The following is a 25,893-nucleotide window of genomic DNA, read 5'->3' as shown; positions in this document are numbered from 1 at the left end:
CTATAGAGAACACTACATCATATTGTACTTACCATTCCCAACGCTGCTACCTCTCCTATCACTTGCAAACTCTTTGCCATCTTTGACCCTGTACAGCGCTTTGTTGCCTTTTGCTAGGTTTGTGCCATAGAACACCATGTACATAGATGCCATATATAACCTGCCACTCAGTTCAAAGAAGCCCTTTTGTGGTCAAAGAACTGCGAAAATTGGATGCTGGGACTGCCTTTTTAGGAGCCACATTTTAATACACAGATGTGTCGCTCTGCAGCCGAAGAGTACAACTAGGTAACCTCACAGTCAAATGTCAGTAGATAATATATGTTAAACTTCTCCATTCACGGATGACATTGCAGTCCTTGTGAGATATACAAACGATGGGTAGTGAGTTGTTACCAAAAATACTACCTTTTTTCTGCATAAATGAATCAAGATTTTTGCTTTGTCCCAAACCCTCACAGGCATTCTTTAATTGGCTACTAACATAAGAAATATATATATATATATATATATATATATCTCATACAACCTGGAACACCAAGTTATTTGGCAGACTTTTCATGAATGTGAAGTTGCGCAACAATGGTTACAGCTGACATCCATAGAGATGGGAGGTATTGCAGTTTTATATATTTTCCATGATGCAGAGTCCATGACTACTCCAGCCGATACAGGAAACTTGGGTTTGCACTGTGGGGGCGGGGTGTATTGTTTTTATTATCTGGTATGAGAAATATTTGTGCTAGTCTTTCAACCCTGTTGAATCGGAGGCTGATGAGCAGCAAAAGGTGGGTGACAAAGTGATTAGACTGGCGCATAATTGAACCAGACAACGTTGTTTCACAGATCTTCTGGCTGTGTTAATTTAGTAGACCGTGAAGCTCAATGTATACTAACGTGTGGAGGAATTGCTCTGTCATCACAGAGTCAACAGACCATTCTGAAGAATCAGTCTGCTGCAGGGCGAGTTTAATAGTTTCTATTGCATTTAGATTTTGTGGTTTCTTTGAAGCCCTAATGGAATCGTAAGAGTTGGGGAGGCAGTTGGAAGTTCCTGACTTTGATGGTGACCATAAGTCCTAAGAACAAACAGTTTACCCAATGATGGGCTGGTGCTGCTGCTGTAATGTCCACGTTGTAGGCATCCAGCGTCTTACCTTGTGGCTCTGAAACCATGTCAGCAGTCCACTCCTTTTCTCTGTTGGGCTCTAATTGCACTTCACTCCGAGATGATTTGTGGCATCTTTCACTTGGGTATGGGTCCAGGAAGTAAAGGGCCAATTGTGCCAAAATAGTTAATACAATTTGATGTTGAGACAAAGGTGGTACCGCTGTTGCATGTCTGTTGATCTTGAGAGGAGCTTGAATGTCAGTTGTGAAGCCTGACCCTATCGTGCACTTAGTTCTCTATCTGCCCTCCAATATGGTCTACCATCACATCTTGAGGTGATGAAGTGGTACTTCATGCAGGCCCCCTTCTTCTCCTTCCTCGTAAAGGAGACACTCTCGTCAGAGGGCGCCTCTGTTGAGGAGATGAGTAGACGCAGTGGTTACCAATAAATATGGAGGGTTGCCTTGCAAATGCAAATAGTGCCTGACTCCACTGACCCAGTTATGATCTTTCAGAGAAAATCCCTTTGGGCAAAGGTGGGAACCTTCATGGAGGGAGGATTACCTTTTCTCTGGAAAGGTTATTGGCTGTTTTCTCCTTCCTAACTTTTGATGGCGGCAGAGGAAATGATGATCTCCCAGGCTTTGCTTGGTGTGCCTTTTGCTATTAAACCAGATTGAGGCCAGAAGAGGTCTACTTTGTGTTGAAATGCCATCACAGTATTTGTTGGGAGCTAATTCATGAACCTGTTAGAGTGAGGCCTTGTGTGTAAGGCTGTGTTTCTTGGTGTTGTGCTTTACATCCAGTTCTTCTGCCTTTGGTTGACCTGTTAAAGGCTGAAGCCCTGTGACTATACGCTTTCTAGAAGTGTAGGTTTTAGAATTTCAGAGAGGGCTTGTGGATGAAAATTTGACCTACCACTTCCAGGTCTTTGTGTTTTCCTTCCCATCGCAGACACATTGAGTAGAACTGTGAAGCTACTGGTTCTATGGGATATGAACAAATGGACTTGGAGAATATTTCATCTTCCTTTGGATGTCCGTGCTGCTGATGTTATGATGAGTCATGTATGTTCTTCCCCTCTCTCACACCACACCTACAGTTTGAAGCTGTTCTATTTTTGAGATGATGAGTGATTATACAGCCCTTTGCTCTCCCTTTGCTCTCCTACATTGTTGTGTCCTGCTCGTTTCACTGTGCTGGATACAGAACAGTATTTTAATCATTTTTTTGCATATCTTCCCACCACCAAAATACTGATTTGACTGGAGTTTAGCCTTGCGCAGCAAAAATATGAATGCTTTGGCACTGCTGCAACATATTACGATCTGGTCCTGAACGCCTATGTAGGACCCATGAAGGAAGTACTTAAACAAATTTACACAACCAAGAATAACCCCTAGAACCGCTATCTACAAAAAGCGGTGGCGAATCTAAAACTGGCAGCGAAAACTGGAACACACCCGGTAGAAGGTATAAAAGTCCAACTATCGTGGGAAGCAGACCCAGACCGATCCCAGGGAAGAAAATGTTTTTCAGCTCCTATAGCATCATACGATGCCCACAAAATATAGCTATATGTAAGGTAGGCCCTGGGAAAAAATGCCCGAAAGAGATCGAGTGGGCCAGGTTGGTGCACCTGCTGATGAGCATTAAATCCAGACTGGAAATCATTTGTCACAAATTGTCAGATACAGACTTCGCAACTACAGAGAGGAGTCCCCACTGCATCTCATATGCTGCTGCTACAACTACCACATAACCTGTTTGACTTATAATCACTGGTAATGTTTAAACTTTATTAAGTCACATGACCACTTCTTTCCCCACTCCAAAATGGCCCCCACACTCACGCCGGTTCCGGCACCGCACCGACACAGTCCTACTTTTATTTTTACCATTCTTTCAACCAATACCAAACACCACATCCTCCAGTCCAGTCCCCATCGCCGGTTGACTCCGACTCCCCATTGTGGCTGTGAGACTCGAACGAGGTAAGCGCCAAGCCCGCACAACTCCTTTGACCTTCCGCCCCACCTTCATTCAACTAACGAGCTTTCCCCTCCATCTAGCTCCAACTAGGAACGCGGACAGCCATTGTAGCTGCCGCCTGAATACTGCATTAGACGCGCTTCTTCAGTCAACTTTCGAAGTACGCGTGTCCCCATAATCAATTAATCCGGTAAGCATTTCCGACTGTCCCTGGGCTGGCCTTCCACAGAAGCACTCCTTGATACGAGCTTCGCGGTCAGGGCATCATCCGCCGCTTGCCATCCACGTATTCTGCCTGGAAATTAATTTTATTTTTTTCCCCCTCATTCAGCCCTTGAAGAACCACGGACAGCCTATTTAGCTGCCGCCTAGACACCGCACCAGACGCGCTCCTTTATCCATTGTTCTAAAAGCGTGTCCCCTTTAACTACCAAATAGGTGAGCAGGTTCTCCTCACTTGACTGTCCCCTTACTGGCCACCAACTCAGCCACCTCCTAACACGTGTCTCATTTTCAGATCCAACACCGTGGCTGACCTATCCTGCTGCCTCGGTGTACGTCCGCTTCCTCACCCAGAGCGGAATTCACCCCCATGAAGTCGCAAGTACTTCCAACCGCCAATTGTTGTCCCACCTTGACACAATTCATACTCCACTACCCCTTTTAGGTAATTATCACATTCCTTCATTGCCAAACCTCCAGGCTATGCAATTTGCACGTCTCTATAAAATCACCACCACCAGTTTTCCGTGCCGCGCACCCCATCACAGCACGACCGCAGCTTCGCACACCAATTGCCGAATCGTCGCATGAACCTTCCTTCATCGTTTCAAAGGTTTTATTGAATAATGAACTCACATGTCTTGCCCAACACCAGGCACTTCTTCAAGCAACTGATACTTGGGAACAACCTCCAGCATAATACTACCCATCACAAAATCTTTGTGCGGATACTCCATCACTGCCACATACACCACTAAATTGTCGCATCGTCACTTGTTTCTTCCATCACCATCTGTCGCATGCGGCATTACTCCTGAGCACACATTTGCCGTTTGACTGTTGTCTTTTTGAGTACTATCATATGCAATACTGATTTTATGTATTTTATTCTCTCCTTCCTTCCTTTATTTAATGTCCTCTGGCGTTATAATCAAACCAGGCATTCTTTTGAAAAATCCTATAGTCCTGATGATGATCCCATTATACTAGGCGCTAGGAATCGAAACGTCACGTCGACTTGCTATAATAGTTCCACCTTGTATCGAGTGTGTAAATGTATTGTGGATACTATTGGCTAGAGCTTACTTAAAGTTGATTAATGTATTGTAAGCCCCCATGATCGCTCCAAAGCCTTTTTGCCTGGTATTACTTTGTAATTTCCTCTAACTTCTTGATCTTCTTTCCCCTCTCTGTTGAAAACTCGGTACAGGATTGTGCCCTTGTTTCATCAGTCTTCACTATTCTAACTTATAATTTTTTGAAATTCAAGATTAAATGCTCCTCTGTCCGGCTGGACACAGGAGGAACTCACATAGGTCACATTGAAGTCTATGTAGAATTAGTTTTCCTAACCAAGATTACGCTAGGGACTATTGTTAACAAAAATATGCTGCTACAACTACGACACAAACTACTGAAACTGATCTTTCTCTCTACAGGGGCACAGACATGTGTAGAGGCAGTAACAGTTATTCTCCAACACTGTCCCTTCGGACATAGCCAAATTCGGAAAATTCATGTTGGAGACATGAACCTTGCTGAGTTAAGCCACGCAACTGTGCGATGGCAATGTAAAAAACAAGTTACCTGCCCAGATCAGTTGGACACACCGACGACCACAACTTGATGTTTCACGTATCCAAAGCACAAGGAGTCAAACTCAAAAGTCAATCACAAGTCCATGTCACCCGAACCCTCCGCCACTTAAACCGTGATGCTGCATGCAGACTTGCAATTATAAAGTTTACTCCTGAATTTTCTTCTATGCTCTCTTCACCAGACTACCTCATGGCCTATGTAACACGCTGGACAACCCCATTAGGGTATCTCCATACCTTATCTCGCTACTTGCACACTACCCATAGAAACGTTAGCTTTTTAATAAATGTCTCCCCCTCTGTGTGTTTTAATAACATATAGTAATATCGCAAGGTGGTAATCCCGCAACCAACCCTTCTCATTTGCACACTGCTGCAGGGAAAGCTGCTGAGCCCAGGTGTTTTTTTTAACGAATGCACTTTACTGCGAAAAGCCACAGGTTTAAGATGCCTCATAGATCTAGCTCACCTCGCCTTAAAAGCCAGCGATTGGCACACTCATAGCACCCCTGAGGCTGCCTGAGAGAGACCTTGCACCTTACCTTGCGAATTTGCACACTGCCCCATGGCATCCAGCGGGCCCCAACCCTCCAAGGACCCGCCCCCACGCATGCAAAACTGCTAACTTTGAGGCTTTTATAACCTTCACTGTTCATAAGTCGTTTGGGAAAATTAAAAAAAGTTGCCGCTCCTCCGCTTTTCCTTTTAAATATTGTGACCTTATTAACTGGGAAAATTTGTACTAAAGCGCTGCATTACGTTGTCTTTTATTCCTTTTTGTTCTTTAAACGTTGTGATTGTATCAATTGGAATTTTTTTTATCATTTTAAGTAATTGCGCAATAAATGTTTTCATTCATTCTCTCATTTGCTTCATTCTTTATTATTTTGGTGGAAAAGTTACTGGGCACATGGTTCCTCCTTTGACAAAGGGGTCCCCCACAGAGGAGCACGTGCGTGGATTTTCTGTGTGCTCTGAGCCCTGGATGGGTCTCAGTTTACAGAGCTTTACTTAGTAACAGTAGAGTCCTAAGGCTTGCTTTTTAGGTCTTGCCTGAGCCAGCGCTGTAGCGCTGCTCTGGCGTGAGCTTTAGTAAACGGGGGATTTGGAAGTGCAGACTAGTGCTTTTCAGGCCTCCACATACAGTGCATGTGCGCCGGGCGCGCGCACTATTTGGCAGCCCGCGTGATCATTTCGCGGCCGCTTTGATGTTCTCAGTGAGCCGCGCGGCCACTGAGAACATCAAAGCGGCCGCGAAAGTGCACACCATTTGCCAGCCTGCGTTCCTCTCTCCCCTTAGAGGGCGCGACGTGCCCTAACCCCTCCCTTATCCCATTTCCTGCTTGTTTTTTTTACATTTGCGATCGCTTTTGCGATGGCTTTCACTTTCACGGCCACTTGTGTTATTTATATGTTCTAAAATATTCTGTTTATGCTCCCGAGGCAGAGAGTAGAGTGCTTTGTTCGGCCGCAGTACATACATCAATGACTCCCTTCATTATTTGTGTTTGAAACAAACCGATCACATATTTATCAAATTTCTCTTGCTTTCAAAAGGGGATGAAGGGCGGCCATCGCCCCCCTCTCCTGCATGCATGACCGCTCCCATCTTGAGGATGCCCCCCCTCCAACGCCCCTCCAGCTTGCACCCCCACCCCCTATCCACACGCCCTGGGGTTCTCAGAGAGCAGCCACGCCCTGGTGGCTTGGATTTCTGCATTCTATGGTGTGGCACGCTGCCGGGCTTGTGGCGCTGCCAACCCGAGGTCAGTAGGGCAGCGCGCCGCTCCCCCCTCAGCAATGCACATGACGAGATCACATGTAAGAACTGCGGTCGTGGGTCTCTTTCCTTCCTTGCGGTGGGATTTATAACACACTGGCTAGCCACTAAACCCAGTGTGATATTGCATGTTTTACTGGTGACTCCGACCCTTAAAGAGCTCTGATTTTGTGTGCAATCTTTTAAGTAGCGCATACAATATCGTTGCCACAGCCTCTTGGCGCTGTTTTGTCAGCCTGGTGATGGTTACTGCACCGGAGGAGACACCCTAGGCTGCCTGGTCTCAGGACTTTACTCCACAACTTTACTTGTGCGTTCTTACCATTGCCACCTCAGTCCCAGCTCCCGATTTCACATCACAGTGTCTGTGCGCATTGCCATTGGTCCCTGGTTCTTACTTGCACAAGCCCCACCATAACATAACTAAATACTTATAAGGTCCCAAAGGCGAGACCTATTGGCTATGCCAATGCTTGTTTCTTACGCCACTTTCCCTGCTTCTACAGAAGATCAATAGTATGGTGTTTTCTAACAATCCTATCTTGTTAAATATTTTGTTCACATAAAGCATTAGGTTGAAAAAACTGAAAGGCTGACTGTCATTAATATTCACAGATGTTAAAAAGAGTATTTCTTGTTCCCCACTGTATAAATCATCCGAAGTGGAAGCGAAATTTCAGAGTACCGTTAAAAAAAAAAAATGAAAGTCGTCGACAGCAGAGCTGGTGTTTGCGGTGTCTGCCCTTTTTGGTGACATTTGTTTTTCTCGTCTCCGTGATGAGGCCGGCAGGAGTGCGCACCCTTTCTATATGGTGGCCGCGTGCGCAGCGCGTGAGCGTCCCCTGAATAGTAATGGCTTCCGTGGAGCCAGCCGCGCTCGGCCGTCCTCCGAGGCGCACAGCCTGGCGCGCGCTTCTGATCTAATTTCCGTCTTGGAGGGCGCTGTTGACGTTGTAGGAATCCAGCCTGTTGATCGGATCGGCCGCAATCATTTCTGGGTTATAAAATCCGACGACTGCCCGATTACTGTCCCGTCGGAAGTTTGTGTACAGTGGCTTTTTGAGTTGGTGCACAACTGGTGTGTGGGGGAAAGGTTGTTAAAATAGTTTGAGTTTAAAGTCTCTCGAATCAATAAATGCAAATTCTCGTCATGTTAGGCAAGCTACTAGAATGCAGGGTGTTCCCGTTAGAATCCGCATTTATAACCTCGTAAATCTTTTTGAACATTTTGAAGAAAATGTTGGCTTCTGGCCCGCGTGCCTGGAAAGGAAGGAGGGCGGCCCCGGGCCTCTTAAGCACCACTTGAAATAGTTGCATGCGGAGTGTTGAGTCTAAAGGGACACTGTAAAAGCTCTTGCTAAAATCATATTGGTCAAATCATGCTTCAGCTGTTTCTACCTCTTTCTAGCAATACTGATTTTGGACTTAATGGAGAAAAAAGACGTTCACTTGTCGAGGACTGGTCACTGTTGACTGGGCAACAACCGCGCTCAATATTTCAATTCATGGTATTTGCATCGACCTAAGGAGCCACAATTTAAACTAAATAGCTGCAACACACTTACTGTGAAATTTAGGCCAGGACTTTGAACTCAGATTGCTGTTGACCTAGACTATAAAATCGGTTTACAAACGTGTTGTGCGTCTGCTCACACGAAAGGCCAATCTTTGTCTGTGGTACTGGTACATGTGTACACCAGGGCACTTAAAGTGGGTGGCAGTGGGCAATATTAGAACCCAATAAAGCAAATCAACCTTTGAAGATTGGAAGCCAGTATGTGAAAAAGAATGAGTTGACATTGTGTCTCACTACTAAAAAATGCAAGTATTTTATTGCTTGCATGTAAAACTGAGCTATTTGGAACTTAGCATTCGAAATCTCCAATACTTATTCAGACCCGCTCCATATTCTTCCGTTTCGTTTGGAACCAAAGTTGAATTTTTAATCACCAGCATGAAATATTCTATACTTTTACAAACTAGGAATCTCGACCAGACTGTAGTAGATTAAAAAACATTTAATGCAGTTCCTTTGCATCTTTGGGCCCCTCCATCTTGTTGCGGATACTGACACGTCACTATGGTCTACAGCCGGATGGAGGCGTCTAAGTATTTAGACCTTCCCTTGCTGCTGCTATGTGCAACTAATGTCGAGTGGCCAGTATTGCTTCAATACTCTCATAAGTTTGTCGCGAAGGCAGTCCTATAACTTCCTTCCGGCATGAAGAACTGCAGTACTGCAATCTTGTCCCCTGGCTGCAGTATCTGCAGGCATAGTCTTTACATTAGCAGGGCTAAACCTGATCTCAGATGGACTGTCCTGCAGTCAGTTTGGCCAGTGAGTTCTTTGCTCGTATATTATACTGTGTTCTGCTACGTGCTGTATCTGTCACTTGCAAAGACTGTGTTTTTTGCAAGTAAACTCGCAGCACTGCTATAGCGTGGATCACTTTTACCTTGTTGTGCCATTATTTTTGCAATGTTCTCTGGTTGTAATAAACAAAACAAAGCCTTAAAAAGACCAAATTCCAGCTTCAAATGTTTATTTTCCCACTACCTTCCTCCTCGATCGCCCTTGAGGTCCTGTAAATTTGGTAGCGAGGAACTGCGTGTCTTGCATCCATTTACAAAACTCATCTGGTTGCAGGGAAGTGGAGTGCAGTTTTAGTGAAGGAAGACTTTATTCATAACATTCACGAGCTTTTTAAATGTTATAATTTCATAGTCCTACTGATGTGCAGTATGTCTCGGCTAACTAGGTCCCTTATTTCAGGAGATTAATTTGGACTCTTAATTAGGTTACTTCTTGAACAGTGGTATGATTCAATTTCTTTCTGAGAATCCTGTACCTTTTTACAAGCTACTCCTTGTTCACAGTGCATTTACTGAGGCTGGAATGTGCTGTGAAAAACCATAATGAACTAAGAGCTTGAACATACATCTCCCAGACTGGAGCCCAAGGGCCCAACATCAGACAAACACCTTATGTTTCTTGTATCAGAAATAAAATTAGTTCCCCCTATTTGCTGTTAGTACATCATCTACCTCTAAAAATAGAGGTAAAGCAATGGTCTCTTGGAGTGAGATCCATCCAGTGCATAACTTTAAAAAAACAATTTCCACAGCAATAATCCATAACGGAGGTCAGTAACAGAACAAGGCTGATTTTATTCTCGGCTCCAAAAAACGTTTCAAAATTGGTGACCTTGTCTGAGATCGGCTGGTACACTTTTTGGACTTCGGCTATTGTGGAGCGGAGAAGTGTTTTCTTTGGATGCTATCTGCTTGGTTGCGGATTATGTCCAGACTGCCCCCCACTTTGAAGCAAAGGTTTCCAGCTGGGATTTTCTCCCACTGACTGACTGTTGTGAAGAGTTGGTCTTGACTCCATTCTCAGCCTGACTGCAACTGAGGTTTCCTTTCTAAGTTGCCTTGAGTTTAGCAACTTCCACTATTCAAATGCATGCCCCACCCCCCCGCCAAGATCAGAATGATTAGGTCACATTGTTTCTTGCCAACACTTGCACTGTGGTTGGCAAGTATTATTGAGTAGTGACTGCTCAGGAAAGCGCATTCATTGTCAGAGAGTTTAGGTAAAATGGAGTTGTTGGTAACTTATCGGCTTCTGTAATTGAAGATATGGGCACATTTAGAACATATACATGGATAAGGGACTGGAAGGAGACTGCTTCAAAGCGATCAGTATAACTTTGCCTTGAGAAAAGGACTGTTTGCAAAGGGAAATGTACTTTGTTATTCTCCTTTGACGCAGACTTACCAAACAAATTATACTCTGTGACGTTTTAGAGCAAAACTGTGAAGCAACATTTCAAATGCCCTACATTTGAAGTCAAGGTCTGTGTGCTGATGTGGTCCTCTCCAGTACGACAAACATCATCTATTTAATGTATTACTTTGATCTCTGCTGGTCAGTTTTTGCCATCTGAGAAGTATTATGGCTTCATGTGGAGACTCTTGCCAAGTAGGACCACCTGGGCAGCCGAGCTTCCCAGATGTGACTTCAATAGGCACCCAGCAGGATCCTTAAATCTGTCAGTGGCATTTGGCTGGTACCAGAGTCATGTCATTTCTCCTAAATTAATCCTGACAGAAGCTAAGAAACCGACCCTTAACATTCTATTTAACAGGAAGGCTTTGATGTTTCCTGGCAGTTGGTAGCAGACATCCAAGGTGCTAGCGGAGTGACATCTTTTCCACTCTAGGAGCTTTTATCAAGGAGATCGGAAAAGTTCGCTGTTGTGCCTTTTTTTTATCGTTAACTATTATTTTTATTTTTCACTATACATTTTTTGACTTTTCAAAACGCAGTACTCAGACCTTAAAGAGCTATTATTTTAAATTGTGGAGCATTTTGACCTGGTGAGAACTATATATTTGTATGATATTCAGGACATATTTATGAAATTAAAACCCACATCAAAACTCACCAGCCCAACAAGCCGTGATCTAACAGGTGATCTAAGTCAATGGACAAACACCTTCATATCACATTCTTCTGAGGTCAACCAATTGTTACATCAAAGCGAAAACTGACAAGAATTTAAGAAAATAAAATTCTAATATCGTGCTCGAGTGCCCATACCAGCATCAAATAACCCACACTCTGGGACTGACCCTGGTGAGGCATCACTAGGCATCCCATCCTTGGACACCTCTCTTGTGGACCTTCCAGGTTAGTGATATCCGGGCCCTCCTGGCTAGTGTTGGAAAATCTCACACCCATGACTAGCCCATGCTTGTACCAGAATATTTTCAATTTCAGACCTCATTGTGATAGTTTGTGAGATGTAAAGTTTTGCCAACTTCATTACTTAGGAACTACAGCAATCCAAAGCTGGCCAGAGGGATACTACGACCACTGCTATTAACCTTTGTGCCAGTCACCGCTGTTCCACAAACTTAACAACGTTGATGAACAAATCTACCCTTTGGTCCACCCAGTTCCCCTAACCCTTTGGAGCATGCCCTCATTTTACAACCGTAGGTGAGGATTGAACCTCCGCTTTCTTAAGTTAGTCAGTACATTTGGCGAAACAAGAATGAGGTTTCCTTATGGACATGTTCAAAGCCCTGGCGCGTGCCTGCATCTAGGTCACTTCATCAGGATCATTGCAGAGCAGGCAACTTTACCCTTGTGCGGAAATGACGTGCAGTCACCCACGCTCGTTCAGCTTCTCGTTCAGGACCAACTCCTTGCATGATGAAGACTATTGTATCAATAACCCTTCGACTATATCCAAGAGCGCGGGCTGTTCACAGTCGAACACTTTCAGAGCAGCCGCTCACAAGGGTGGAAACAAAGTCCTCCTCTACAGAAACGATGCGCCTGCTTGCCCTGTGTGTGTGTCGCCATTTTATTGAGCCACTCAGTTCTTGTCCTGACGAGTGTGACTAAACACCAGAATGCATTAAATTTACTTGGTAAAAAGAAAGTAAACCTGATTGCCAAGACTCGGAGGTATCTACTCCCAGAGAGAGTACAATTCTTGCAGCAACCTGGGACCTTCTTGCCAGTCCTCGTGATTTTTTTTTTCCTTGCTCAAACCCAGCCCCATTTATTGCTGCTCTTGTTCTGAATTATTGTGAGATTAAACTTGCCGGGTCAACCTGAGCCTTTTCTAATACCAGGGAGGAAACTTTTGTTAAGTGAACGCGAGCTTCCACCGTTGAGCGGTGAAACTTCTTAAAATGAGGGCAACTCTGTGAAGCCAAGTACAGCGACCCTGTCCTAGGTCCTGAAAGCCCCCCTGGGAGTCTGTGGATATATTACGGCTTGTATTTTCCTGGCCTGCTCTCTCTCTAACCTTGTAATGTTATCGGGTAGACTACTGTGTACCAGGTTTGCAACCTGGAGGCTGTGTGCGGTACTGGCTGGGGGTGGATGAAATGAATTACTCGAACCACCCAAGCGTTGAAATCCTTCTTTTCAAGTGGCGACGAGGAGGGGCGGACTGGAGGAACGCTGAATGTCTGGGGATTGTCAGGGACGGCACTTTCTCCCGAGACGTGCACGTGCCTCGTGACAGGGTGCACAGAAGTGAACTTGGGGGTCATTTATTTTTTCCCAAATAGCATTGCAGGCAGAACGGATTGCTCACCTGTAACTTTGGTGTTCGAAAGATGCATCTATCACACCTTGTACGCAACCGGACTTCATTACCCTTGCACGGACTAGTGCTCTATTAATATTAACAGGTGTCTCTCTCTCTCTATATATATTCGAAAACTCTCCAAATGTGCAATCACGCACAAAGATAGGAACGGACAACTTGATTTGCCAATGCTCAAATTCGGATTTATTTAATCAAGATGGGTGCACAGCTCATGACGCGTTTTGGGCCACTCGGCCCTTGCTCACATGCCCACGTTACGTGCGTAATAGTGAATTTAAAGGGAAACACCAACCATCACCTGACTGAAGGGATACGGCACTACTATGAAGACTGAAGAAATACTCAAATTAGCTATTTCTGTCAATGATACAATTGCATTTTTTAAAACAGCCTAAGACATCATAAATAGCGCAGTGCTAATTCATGTACTCAAAATTACAAAAACATATGGACCAGAATAGACCGGATGACATGGAGTCTCATCATTTGGAAAAATACATAAATCATAGAGTTTGCATATATCTATATATCTCACTTTCTAATCCAGTCGGCAAAATCCACACCGAAATGATGGACACAGACCCGATGTAAGTGCTAAGATGACTTTACTTTACTCCATTTGTCGCCATGACGCGTTTCAGCTCCACAGAGCCTTGTTCACATAAGTTTCCTATAATGGAAATCCAATATCCTAGACCGGAACGCTGGAGTGGTTAATCAATGATGACGGCTATTATGCCTCTTATTCACTATAGGATAAGCGTAAAGCTCTCAGCGGGTCAATTTTCGTTATTGCAGGGCTATAACGGAGATAGTAGTTCGCAGATTATATGGAGGTGTATATTACTCGATGGCAGCCATCGAAAGACGCCGAGCATTTTGCAGGCTTCAATCGCCAATTTCGGAATTCTCTCTAAAAACCTTACCTATTCAGCATTCTGATAATCTGGTGGTATTGCCACCCGTTGTGGTGGCTAACTACGCCTTTGAAGCTGGTACGACATAATGTGAGAATAATAAACCGAGTAATATACACCTCCATATAATCTGCGAACTACTATCTCCGTTATGGCCCTGCAATCACGAAAATAGACCCGCTGAGAGCTTTACGCTTATCCTATAGTGAATTAGAGGCATAATAGCCTTCATCATTGATTAACCACTCCAGCGTCCCGGTCTAGTATATTGGAATTCCATTATAGGAAACGTGTTCCCCCAAGTATATTTGCCTGTATGTTGTTGTGCCCGATTTGGACAAGGTCCTGAAGAAGGTGGTTCACGTCCTGTGTTAACCCACCGAAACGCTTGTCGACCTAGTGTGTCCTGACCTTCTTTTCTTTCATCTTGATGGAAATGATTTGCATCTTATGTTTCCCGTTCACGCCAGATGTGCATAAGTGTTTTGTATGAATGTGGACGTGTGTGAGGTATGTACGAGTTGTAAGAAGATTTGCTATTTAGGGAACCTTTCACATTGTATTTAACTTTGTATTATTGGCTATATGTATATAACAATTTTTATGAAAGACAAAAAAAAGCTTCGTATCTATTCACAAAAATGACATTTAATGCATTAATATAAATGAAATAAGAAATGTGTGACAATAATAAAAAAGGCTTTAAAAAAATGATCCTGTTGTAATGTTATAAATATCTGATGTTTGCTAACCTTGTCAACCCATACTAGATTGAATCCTTTGTAAAAGAAATATAGGTCTAAGGGGAGTGTTCCTTGGTTTGTTTTGGTCTGTTTAGTCCCCTCTTACTCCCAGACCTTATTTGTTCTTCAGAAGGGATCCCTCTCTCAAGGAATAAGATTGGGTTCAGCGAATACCGCTAAACATTCTACTAAATATGCTTAATCAAATTTGGCCACACGGTGGCGCTCCTGTAACACGCTCTCAATGGAAAGAAAGCGTTGACTTTACTAGCCTCGGAAACTATTTGTTTCAGTGTTTTCATCTGCATCCTTACAGTGTGCTTATTCAGCTGGTGACTGATACTTTTTCTCTCTGGGCCAGGGTGACGGAAATACATTTTAAAACAACGAAAGGGTCTATATTTTCAATGTGGCTATGATTAGAGCGAGTGGAGTGCTTAGAGGATGCTACCAGTACCAGCGAGTCATCGATAAAAAAACAAACTTGTTTTCCTACAGATTTGGTCCAGAGTTTTTTGCACTTTCCAATCGCTACAAGTAGTAGATGTCACACTTTTGTTGGTCTCTCTTTTAACATTAGTAGGAATAATGGCGGTCTGAGTTGACAGTGACGGGATTCGAACTCGAGATCCGCAGGTCTATGCGCCGCAGGGTCGGACAGCACCAAGCCGAGTGGCCGGGAACTGGACCTACAGGGTGAACTGCCTCTGCTGAATGAGATTAGTTACAGGGTTGAAGCCTGCCCTGCAGTAAACTTGGGGGGGATGTCTGAGGGCAATGTGGTACATGAGCACCCTTTATCAATGATGCTGGAATAACTATCCTTCTGGGGTTGCTCTGTCGACGTACCTAACTTAAGTGCCTTGACTGTACTTTTCATGCTGGTGATATTTATTTTAAAGATATTGGCTCTTTACTTTGTGAAACAAGCACGTCTTTATACACCTCTGTAATACCGCGGCCTTCTCGTTTCACCTGCACCTCACTGGACATAAGTGTCTGCAGTTATGCACAGTACCCGAACCATGCCCTCGGAGAATGGAATAGTGAACAGAGCTCTCCTTGTTAGAAGAATTAGCAGCACTTTGGCTGCTTTAGTGGCCTGTCGTGGGCCACCTTGTATTTGAACGCGCTAAATGCGTCAGAACGAATACTTTAAAGCCTCAATCCCCTATTTAAACTCCATCGGTTCTACGTGAGGGTGCTGCAACGCCCCCCGCACCCCTGCTCCCACCGCCACTGCTTGTTATGTGCAAGTGCTTTGCTTTTCGTGTGTTCGCATGCTGTTGAATATCCCAAGTGGCGCGAAAGAGCGCCGCAGGGAAATCCCATGGGTCCGACCCTGGTAGGGTCCCGGGGGTATAGCTGCAGGCAGGGAAAGGAGCAGACTGGGAGAGCCTGGCACTCTCCTGCTTCCACCAGTTCTCGTTCTGAATGCAGCTCAGTACTTGTTACTTGGCCCTCAACTCGCTGTCCTCGTGGCGCCGCAGGTGTGTGCTGCACCTGTCTCTAGTCTAATCAAGTCCGCTTTTGTTATTTGTAATTACCGCCACCATTTTTTGTTTAAATTGCTTTATTGATTTTCTGGTTTAGTAACAGGTGCCTGATATGCATTTACGTCAATCATAAGCAAGCTTCAAGACTCGTAATTCCCGCCACCCAGGGCTTTAAGTGGGATAAAAAAAAACGGTTCGTGGTCAATGTTAAGGGCGTGGCTTAAAACACGTAAGCTAAAAGTCTGTGCCGCCCGACTTGTATTTTGCTGTATCTGTCACTGCATCCAGATATGATACAACAAATAACAGCATACTTACAAGTCAGGACTATTGGCTTTGTCAATGGTTGTTAGTTGCATAAGATAAATAAGCAGCAACTGTGGCTTGTACATAATATCGAAAAAGCTTCCAGTTAAAGCCCTGGTGATACCACAACCATGTTGCTGCTTCTGAGTTTCATAAAGATAAGGGAGATCCAGAGAGAAATTGACTCTTTAAAGGATTTCCCTTCCCCTGCAATGCTCACTGGCATGACGTCATGCTGTAACTTCTCCACTAGTGAGAAGTGAGCAGTGTGAGCACTTGCATATTGATGTGCCTGCTGTCACTGCAAAAAAAATAGACCATCTGTGCCAGGGCACAAAACCGAGCCCGATACAGACTCGTTTTGGGGCCCTCTTTAAAAAAACTGCCAGTGCTCAGAACCGGTGAGGCCCGGCCCACTTAAAGCCCTGCCGCCACCATTGCCACTCCTGACATTAGCTTTACCACCATTAACGCTATGGTTTTACCTGCATGGTGTTCAGTATGATGCCATCGGACAAAATGCTTAGAAGAACTTGCTTCACCGAAACTCCTAATGTATTTCAAATGTGCTGGAGCTGTGGGTGGTCTTCTTTACCATGTAGGCGTTTCTCCTTTCCATCTCAGGTAGTGCTATGCAGATCCTGTCTAACTGCACCACTATGTTCCATTGCATCGAAGGGCAGAGTGGTGTGGCATTATGGAGCCTTTATTAGAAGCCATTAACCTATGCACGTGGGCACAGGAATTTTGGGATTTTTCTGGTAGTGGCCCATCTGGCAGGTTTTCGCAACATAGGAGCAGACACTCATCTTTTCCTGAAGTATCACAAGTGGAACTACATCCTTGAGTGACAGCTGAGAGCTCTTGATTTTGGTGTCCATCAGTGGGCAGCCCAGAAAAAGAAGTGTCCTCTGGTTCCTGCCATCCACTGCTCCCTGAATGGTTTCTCAGGGGAGGTCGTCTGGTTCATATGTTCCTAGCACCTGCTGTATGCATTTTCACCAATTTCTTTTCTATTGAATGGTCTTAAGAACGCGTGCAAGAATCGGGCATAGCTGGTCCTGATTACCCCAGATTGACCAAGAAGTATCTGGAACACTTCTCTGTTGGCACTTAGCTTCCTCTTTTTTCTTCTGCGCAGGTTTGACCTATTCTCGTGCAAGGTGGTCAGACATTAAGGAGTGCCAATGCCTAACCCCAGACCATGGACACCACCTGCATGACTAAAGTCGCCGACTGGATGGAAACCAGCTGTCTCAAGCGGGACACTGATGAGACAGAAGTCATGGTTTTCAGTAGAAAATCTTCACCATGGTACTCTGCCTGATAACCAACAGAATTCAGCCCCACATCCACCCCACTACCCATGCCTAGAACCTTGGCATTCTCATTGATAGTCATCTCACCATGAACGCCCAAGTCAATGCTGTAACCATCTTCTGCTTCCACACTCTGAAGATGCTGAAGAAAATCTTCAAATGGCTCCCTACTAGGACACGCAGAACCATTACCCAAGCCGTCATCACAAGCAGACTAGACTACTGGAGCACCATCTACGCTGGTATCGGCACACAACTGACATGGGTTAATCAATCCATAGAGAACTCAGAAGCCAGGATCACACTCAACCTACCATGTTGAGCGCACGCATAACTTGCACCTTAGGAAACTCCACTGGGTTACCTACACAATCTCTTTTTAGACTCCTCACACACACTTGCATAGGCCAAGCATACCTCAACAAACTTATCAGAGTCCGCAAACCCACCAGACACCTCTGCTCACCTGGGCTCCTTGAGAACACATCCCCCACATACACGGAGCCAGATCCTGAGACTGGGCCTTCTGCATCACTCCTAAAGCGTGGAACAAGCTGCAGCTTCACATATACAGCTGCACCTTCCATTCTGCAAGAAGCTGAAGACGTGGCTTTTCCAATAGGTCTCACTAGCCTAGCCCTAGGCCTGACCAGGTTTGCCCCTGCTTAAGCGTAAGGATACCCTCCTGGTTCATACAGCGCTCTACAAATACACTTGACATACTTTGAGTCCTTTTGCCTAACTGATGAAATTGCAGACATCATTTTGGCTATCAAAGCTCACCAAGAAATCCATTTATGTGGGTTGCTGGAACATTTTCTGATCTCTACCACTGCTCTGGTCTCTGACCTTCCCCATTCCCTGTTGGCCTATTTTTTTCCAGGCTCGACATAAGCCATGCATTATGGACATTCTTTACTATTGCACTGTGCTACATGGTTAGTTAAAATGTCCATTGTCATCTGTTAAACTCAAAAATACTTGATTAGGAACACATTTATACTATGGTGTAAGTCAGAAGGTTTGGATTCCTTTAATTCTCAAACTTCTGACATCCTGCATTTCACACTTTTTCTTGCACAGAAGGGGCTGGCTATAATCAAGGGTTATCTGGATGTCCTGTCTGCTTTCCCGTGTCTCCCTAGCAGCAGTGTCATTTGTCTCCTTTAGTGCACATTTTCTGGAAGACTTTCTTCACAGCTTTCGTCCCACTCCATTCTTTGTTCCTCAGTGGGATCTGGATCTTGTGTTGACTTTCTTAATGACTTCTCATTTTGAGCCGGTGCACCCTTGTCATGTTTGACTTCGTGCCATGAAGACAGTGTTGGTAAAAGCAATAACATAGGCTTGTAGGGTTGGAGAACTAACAGGCCTCTGTCCCCCCCCCCCCCCCATTACAGGTGCCTACCAGAACAAGTTGGTCTTTCATACATGCTCAGCTTTCTTTGACCGCTCCTAAGCCCAGCCTATCACCCTTCCATCCTTTGTATATCCTCTTCATCCCACCAAGGATGAGGAGTGGATTCATATACTGGGTCCCAGACATTTGGACTCCTACTTCATCAACTCAACAGGAAATAGTCGACTTTGCCTGAGCCAGGAAAGGCAAGCCAGTGACCAAATGCATCATTTTACATTGGTTCATCATATATATCAAGATCTGCTATGTCTTGGTCAAGAAAGAATTTCTGGAGGGCATTTGTATCCACTCCACTAGAGCGATGATTACTATACGGCTCTTGCCAGTGGCATTCAGTTGGCTGACTCATCTAAGTATTTTTATTTTTGCTCTGAAAATTTCTCAAATTCTGTGAGGTTGCGATTGACCCATGATTGTAGCTGCTGAGATTTTGTTACACCTGGTGATATGTTTTAATCTCTTATGGCCATCATCAACACCATTCGTAATTACCAGCTTGTGAACCGCCTCCCCGCAGGCAACACGGAGTTCTGCTTCCCCTCGGTCGTTATACTGGAAATTCATCAAAAAAGCTTCATGGAAGTGAAGGTCCGTGCCCCACAGAAGCTCTTCTTTCACATCCGTCCTTAAAAAAAGCGAACGTAGATATCAAAAATACCTGCTAAAATTGTGGCAAACTTCTCAAAATACAGAGTCTTAGCACATTTTTGAATAAACACCAATCCGGGTTTAGATCCAAACAGGAACCAGAAAGTGCAGTAGTTGTGGTTCAGATGAGGGGTCAATCATGATGCTATATTTACTTGACCTCTCAATCGCATTCTACACAATGACAAATGTCTTATGAAGCATGACTCTTATGATAAGGCTTCCTGGCACTAGTGTCACAGAAAAACCATATAACACTACTGGGAAACTTTTTAACTGAAAAAGTATAAACCTGTAGGTGTGCATCTAAATAGCCTACACTGGTTCCGTGTAAGATATTGCATTCAGGCATCTGTTGTGTGAATAAATGCATTGAAAGTGCAGCCAACAGCAACTTGCAGGACAAAATCATATCATACACTCCTACGTGCCACTGCCACTCAACAGAAGAGCCTCTAATGGTCACACTCATGAGCCAGTGAAACAGAGGTGACCAGTCAGTGAACGGATCCACTTTCAGAACAACCTTCTGCTCAGATCATTCCAATAACCGATGCAGTTGATAGAGCGAGGAGTCTTAAATCTCACATGTCGAGTATAATCGTCATATAAACCCCGCCACTGGTAGCATGAACTTTTTCTAGTCAATGACGAGAGGATGTTGGGAGCAGTCATATGCATACTTTTCCATGAGTGAAGACCAATGGGGGGGCTCCACAGAAAACAGAGTTGTAACTGGTTTAAAGGATTTATTAACAAACCGTAGTAAAGTTAAGGTAATCCATTCATTAGTGTTCAGATTCTAGCATCATTATTGCAAATGTAAATGATCTAAAAGTCAATATTTCAAAATAAGTTATAATAGAAAACTAACGATAATTACAAAAGTAAACAGAAGATGCCTCGAGTGTGTTCCATAAAGGAAATCCCTAATCGAAAGTAAGCAAGTATAAGTTGTGAAAGGGCATTTGGTCAGGTAAATAAGGTAAGGTATCCGCTTCAGCAAACGAAATGAAGGTTTCTGACGAGAGAAATCTGAATATGCGGGCATGAAGCCTTCGCCCTTGAAGTGGAGATCAGCAGAGTCGAGATGGTCTTCTCAGCTCGAAGTCAGCAAGCATCTCCCCATCCTAGTCCAAGGAACACACACACTTATAAGTCAACAAAACACTTGTTTGAAACATTACGGCTCGTTCTCGCCGTAGGGAACAATCCTCTTTCTCTAGAGTGGAAGCAGGTCAGCTCACCTCTTTCTCAAGATGTTACAGTGGTCTATGCACGGCTATGTCCTTGAATTGTTACTATGGACAGACTATTGAATCCAGTCTGCTGTTGACACGAGTCGCACTCCCATCTCATTCTCCTTCTGATGGAAACCTCGCTATCGGTCGACTAATACATAACAAACAACTATTCACTAACTAGAAGAAAGCATCTGGAAAAACAGCATCTGCAGTGGGAATGACAATAGAACAGCCGTAAGGGAAATGCGCTTAGCCTTCAGTGTGTATTGCACGACATTCAAAATGACATGAAAACCCAGGTTAGCTCAGGTGCTGCTCATAATAGCTAAATGTAGTCCCCTCCTACAAATTGCATGATTAACATGCACGCCACTATCTAACAATGTAGATCACATTTTGCTAATAATTGCATTAATTATGCAAATGTAAAATTACTCTTTCCCACATTAAACATGGAAACTCGGGATACCTTTTCCAATCCCCATGTTCTGACACGAACTGCCTGTCCCCCTTCACGGTTGCTACCACATTTTCCTCTCCTGTAGTCTGTATACTGTTAGTGTTACCTATACTAATTATGACCATGCAGGGTTATTTCTTAGGCCCCGCTTTTCCTATCTCTGATGTCTGTATTCTTCCACGCCAGCCTCAGCCCATCAATCTGCAGAATATGTACCACTCCGCCTTACCTACCTTTCTCTGTAACGACATTTTAGTAACCTAGATTTCCTTCCCCCTTGTTTGTTGAAGCAGAAACTCCTTATTGCATAGTTGACATGGTACTGTGTATTCCATGTCCACGCCTAAGCGCCAAGACCAAATTAAGTGTTTGAAGTGTGTTTAAACGCATCAGCAAAAAAACTAAACTAAAATGTAAGAGTGTGATGTGTGCACGCACACATGCAAGTAATGACTATGGAGGACTACTGTGATGACGTATGAACTCTCGTGGAATGCTAAAAAAGAAAGTTAAAAAGTAGTTTACTAAATTTAAGCAGTGGACAGTTACAAGTCATCCCATCAAAAGGATGCTAAAGAAGCCATCATCCAGAGAAGGGACACTCCAGAAGAGGAACAATGTCCACCACATGGGAAGCAAGCGCACACGAGTGACACAAAGCCAACCCTCATAAGCGATGGGCTGACTCTAAGCCCACCGTAGGTTTTGGTATGCTCCTCAAGGGTTCCTTTGACAAGACCTAAATATGTTGTGCAGTAGTGTAATGAGAAAGGAGTGAGCTGAACAGGTCCTCTTTTCATGAACTTGAGTACAATTGGTTTTTAACTTCCCTCCATTCATTACAGTGCACCATACCATCAAACACTCTTTATACTGCCTAGTTGCAAAGCAGCTGAGGTTTGGTCCTGTAGTGGCCACACACAAGCACAGGATTGGTGTGTTTGGCATGGAAGCCCTTCTCGCATTAGTATGTGTGAAGTTGGTCTGTTTTTCTGCTCCAGCAGTGAAAGCGTGAATTTCCAACAGTTTTAAGTAAGTGGTTCAATACTTGAGACAAAATGTATTTTTTCTGACCTACTCTTTCAATGTTGGCTATTCCGCCATAAACCCTACGAGCAAATAAACACTTTTTCTTGAAACAATGACATCTGGCACAGGTACATGAACAAGTGCAGATCTTCAAACTGCTCATGACTTAAGATTTCGTTTTACCTGCAACCTTGAATAAAACTCCAGCACCAATCTTCAAATCATGTAAAAAAAAGTTCACTTTACTACAGAAGCTTTTTTTTCCCTCTTTTTTTAAACTATATTTAAAAAACTTGTATAAATATGTTTTTTTTCTTTATTGCAGACAAGAAATCGTTTTGAGGGCACTAGGTCTGAGGTGGAGTCCCTGATGAAGAAAATGAAGGAAAATCCTCATGAACATAAGAATCTCAGCTCCTACACCATGGAAGGTTACCTCTACATCCAGGAGAAACGTATGTTTGCCCACCTAATGACTTTACAGGAAATATATTCTAAAATAATTTTTGACAATGCTTGATGTTTACTGTTAGTTTTTATTTTCATAATATGATGTTTGCAGAATGTGCTGCTGTAGATTCCATGCTGTGCACACTCCTGCCATGTATGGCTGAGCTGTCCCAAGGTGTTTTTCATCAATGAAGGAGTTTTGATTTCGAGGTGACCATCAAATTCACCCCTAAAACTCCAGGACACTCTATTTCAGAATGTGTTTTTCCACCTTTTGGTTCAGGCATCTAAAAATTGTTACAGCTCTGCGTCAAAGGAAATGTTCGACGTTTGAGGACCGGTAAGCAAGGGCTTGCACAGAGGTATCCAGCACACCTTTTCAACAACTGTTTTGCAAATCACGCTTTAGAGAATATGGCTATGCCATATCAGAATGATTCATGTGGGGGAGGGTATGGAAACTACTCAGTCAACATTTTGTGCCACTTTCAATGTTTAGTTTCGGTGGTTGTCTGCCACTTTCGTATACTGATATCGCTCTGCGAGAGTGCCTATTCGGTACACGAAGGTTCTGTTGCAAATAGACCATTCATCATCCAAAGAGAGAAGGAGAGCATTCTACGCAATCCTACAGCCCCGGCATTTCCCATACCTCAGTGCAGTGGCGTTACCAGGGATGTTGAAGATTAGAGTCCAACAACCGTTTGGGGGGGTCATGAGGTAGCCCAAAAGCTCAACAGTACAGGTACCCAATCTCTTTGTTTCCCTGAAGACTCCAGAAACCAAAGATTTCCAGCACCTGCAACAAAGCCTTCCCACACGACTAGGACTACGACATGGGGTTCAGGCTCCAGCTCTGGGGCCCTATTTGGATGTCTTGGGACCTCTCCACAGACATCCAGATCAGGACCCAGGGCCTACAGAGCTAAAGGTAGACACCTGACATGACTAAAGGGTAGATTCCAATATGGACCTTTTCAAGTGCTGTACCGTGTAAAGGCCTCTCCATCCATGGCTCCCCTGGGTACCACACAGTTATAGCGAGAGCCGAAGCAGAACACAGTTCCACTGCCATTGAAAGTTCGGTTAGTTACTCCATGGGTGGAGGGAAAATTCAAACCTTCACCCCATTGCCCCTTGTTAGTTGGAGGCCACAAGCCCCTATACTCACTCGTGAATCACCCAGCACAGCAAAGGGTCTTCATGCAAGAAACCGAGGAGATGCTGCCTCCTGGAAAAATAAAGTTAGAAGGATGCTACAGTAAAGCAAGAATCGGTGGTTGCAGCAATGCTGTTCGTAATTGCCAATTACTTGGCTCTGTTGACATGCTGTTATAGGCACCACTGGGAAGACCTGGATGGAATCTTTACAACGTCTACTTGATTTGCACCGGAAGAGAGCAAATTAGATCATCCCGAGGGAACGATCATCTCAAATACCCGCATTAGGTGCAAGTTGGACGAAGAAGGCGTGGCCGCCTGCCAAATCAGTATAAGCATCCTCCTTGACTTCAGATCTCTGGCCTCCAGGCACGGGTTCAGCAACCTTCTTTAGGCCTACACTTTCACGCCAGTACCTATTCCAACATAGAGTTATTGAAATGTTGGAAACAATTCCATCAACGGCAAAAAACAGCTGTTTGACAGTTACACCTGAAATCCAAGGCTGGGCTGGCCCTCCAAGGCAACCGTACCAGCCACAGCAATCCTTTCAGGAAGCCAGCGGTAGTTAAAACGCGCACAATACACCTGAGAGGCTTTTTGCAGCAACAGTTGCTCCAAGGCCAGAGGTGCCCGAGGAAGCCGGCATCTGTGCCGCCAGAGATTTTCCCCACATTATCCTGCTCTCCACCCCCTCCTGCCCTTTCAGACCCATCCAGCAAATGTCAGGAGAAGATTATGGTATTGCTTCCTCCAGTGGGAGGCTAGAAGTTTGGATAGATGGGTGCCTCCATTTTCCACGGTTTCCATCTGGAATTTCACACTACTGATTAAAATTGCCCACCCCATCCCACAGAATCAGCAAGGGCCGCTGCAGACTCTTGTTACAAGAAATGAAATGGCTTCTTCTCAAGTGCACAGTATAACCTTTGTCAGTACTTCAGCGTGGACAAGGGGTATACTTCTTTTACTTAATTATTGTTTATAAAAAAAAAAAGAATGAAACTTTGCACCCAATTCAAGATCCGCTTACGCCCAACCCCTCCATCATACGCAACCACTTCAAAATGACAGCCGTTCAGGACATCATATCGCTTCTGACAAAAAAAGTCTACAAGATGACACACTGTCTTCAGAAAACCTTCTTCCTCATCTCCATCCACCAGGCTCATCTCCAATATGTGAGGATTGTGGTAAATGGAACACATTAGTAAATCAAAGTTCTACCTTTGATATTCACTACAGGCCCACAAGTATTTACCCAACGTCTAATGGTAGTGACAGCGCATTTATGGCACAACCAAATGTATGCTCTAACATACCTAGATGACTCGCTGTAAAAGGGGAAGAGTCAAGTGGAACGATTGGTAAAGTCCTCGAATCAAGAACATTGGGGCTCAGGGGAAAAGGAATAAAAATTGGTATTAACACAGCAATGCAAGATGACTTGGAAGGAAACGTGGGAGTGTTCGTAGCACAACTTTTTTTTTTTGTACCTACATAAACGGTACCAGATTTGCCTTATCTGGCATTTTATTTTGAGCAAACTTTGAGTGACTGCTTGGCAGCATGGACTCTAGTGTCTGCTTGAAGAGCCATGTCTAGCCTCCCCACATTTCTGTAGTTTTAGGAGCCATGTCTAGCCTCTCCACATTTCTGTAGTTTGAGGAGCCTTGTCTAGCCTCCCCACATTTCTGTAGTTTGAGGAGCCATGTCTAGCCTCCCCACATTTCTGTAGTTTGAGGAGCCATGTCTAGCCTCCCCACATTTCTGTAGTTTGAGGAGCCATGTCTAGCCTCCCCACATTTCTGTAGTTTGAGGAGCCTTGTCTAGCCTCCCCACATTTTTGAAGTTTGAGGGTCC

The 25,893-nt window shown here is 44.3% G+C and overlaps 1 protein-coding gene across 3 annotated transcripts in view; it reads left to right on the top strand.

Annotated features, from left to right (window-relative positions):
* The window catches only part of ARHGAP26 (Rho GTPase activating protein 26), a 1,692,117-nt gene that overhangs the window by 402,167 nt on the left and 1,264,057 nt on the right, over positions 1-25,893 (top strand). For all 3 annotated transcript variants that reach the window (XM_085618129.1, XM_085618128.1, XM_085618130.1), the window contains exon 8: positions 22,745-22,874. In XM_085618129.1, coding sequence (XP_085474255.1) covers positions 22,745-22,874 — 130 coding nt within the window. The remainder of the gene's footprint in view (positions 1-22,744; positions 22,875-25,893) is intronic.

Source organism: Triturus cristatus, chromosome 7 (genome assembly GCF_964204655.1).
Source record: "Triturus cristatus chromosome 7, aTriCri1.1, whole genome shotgun sequence".
NCBI classification, from domain to species: Eukaryota; Metazoa; Chordata; class Amphibia; order Caudata; family Salamandridae; genus Triturus; species Triturus cristatus.
The sequence above is the reverse complement of the archived record's forward strand: the minus strand, read 5'-3'. Positions and strand labels throughout refer to the sequence as shown.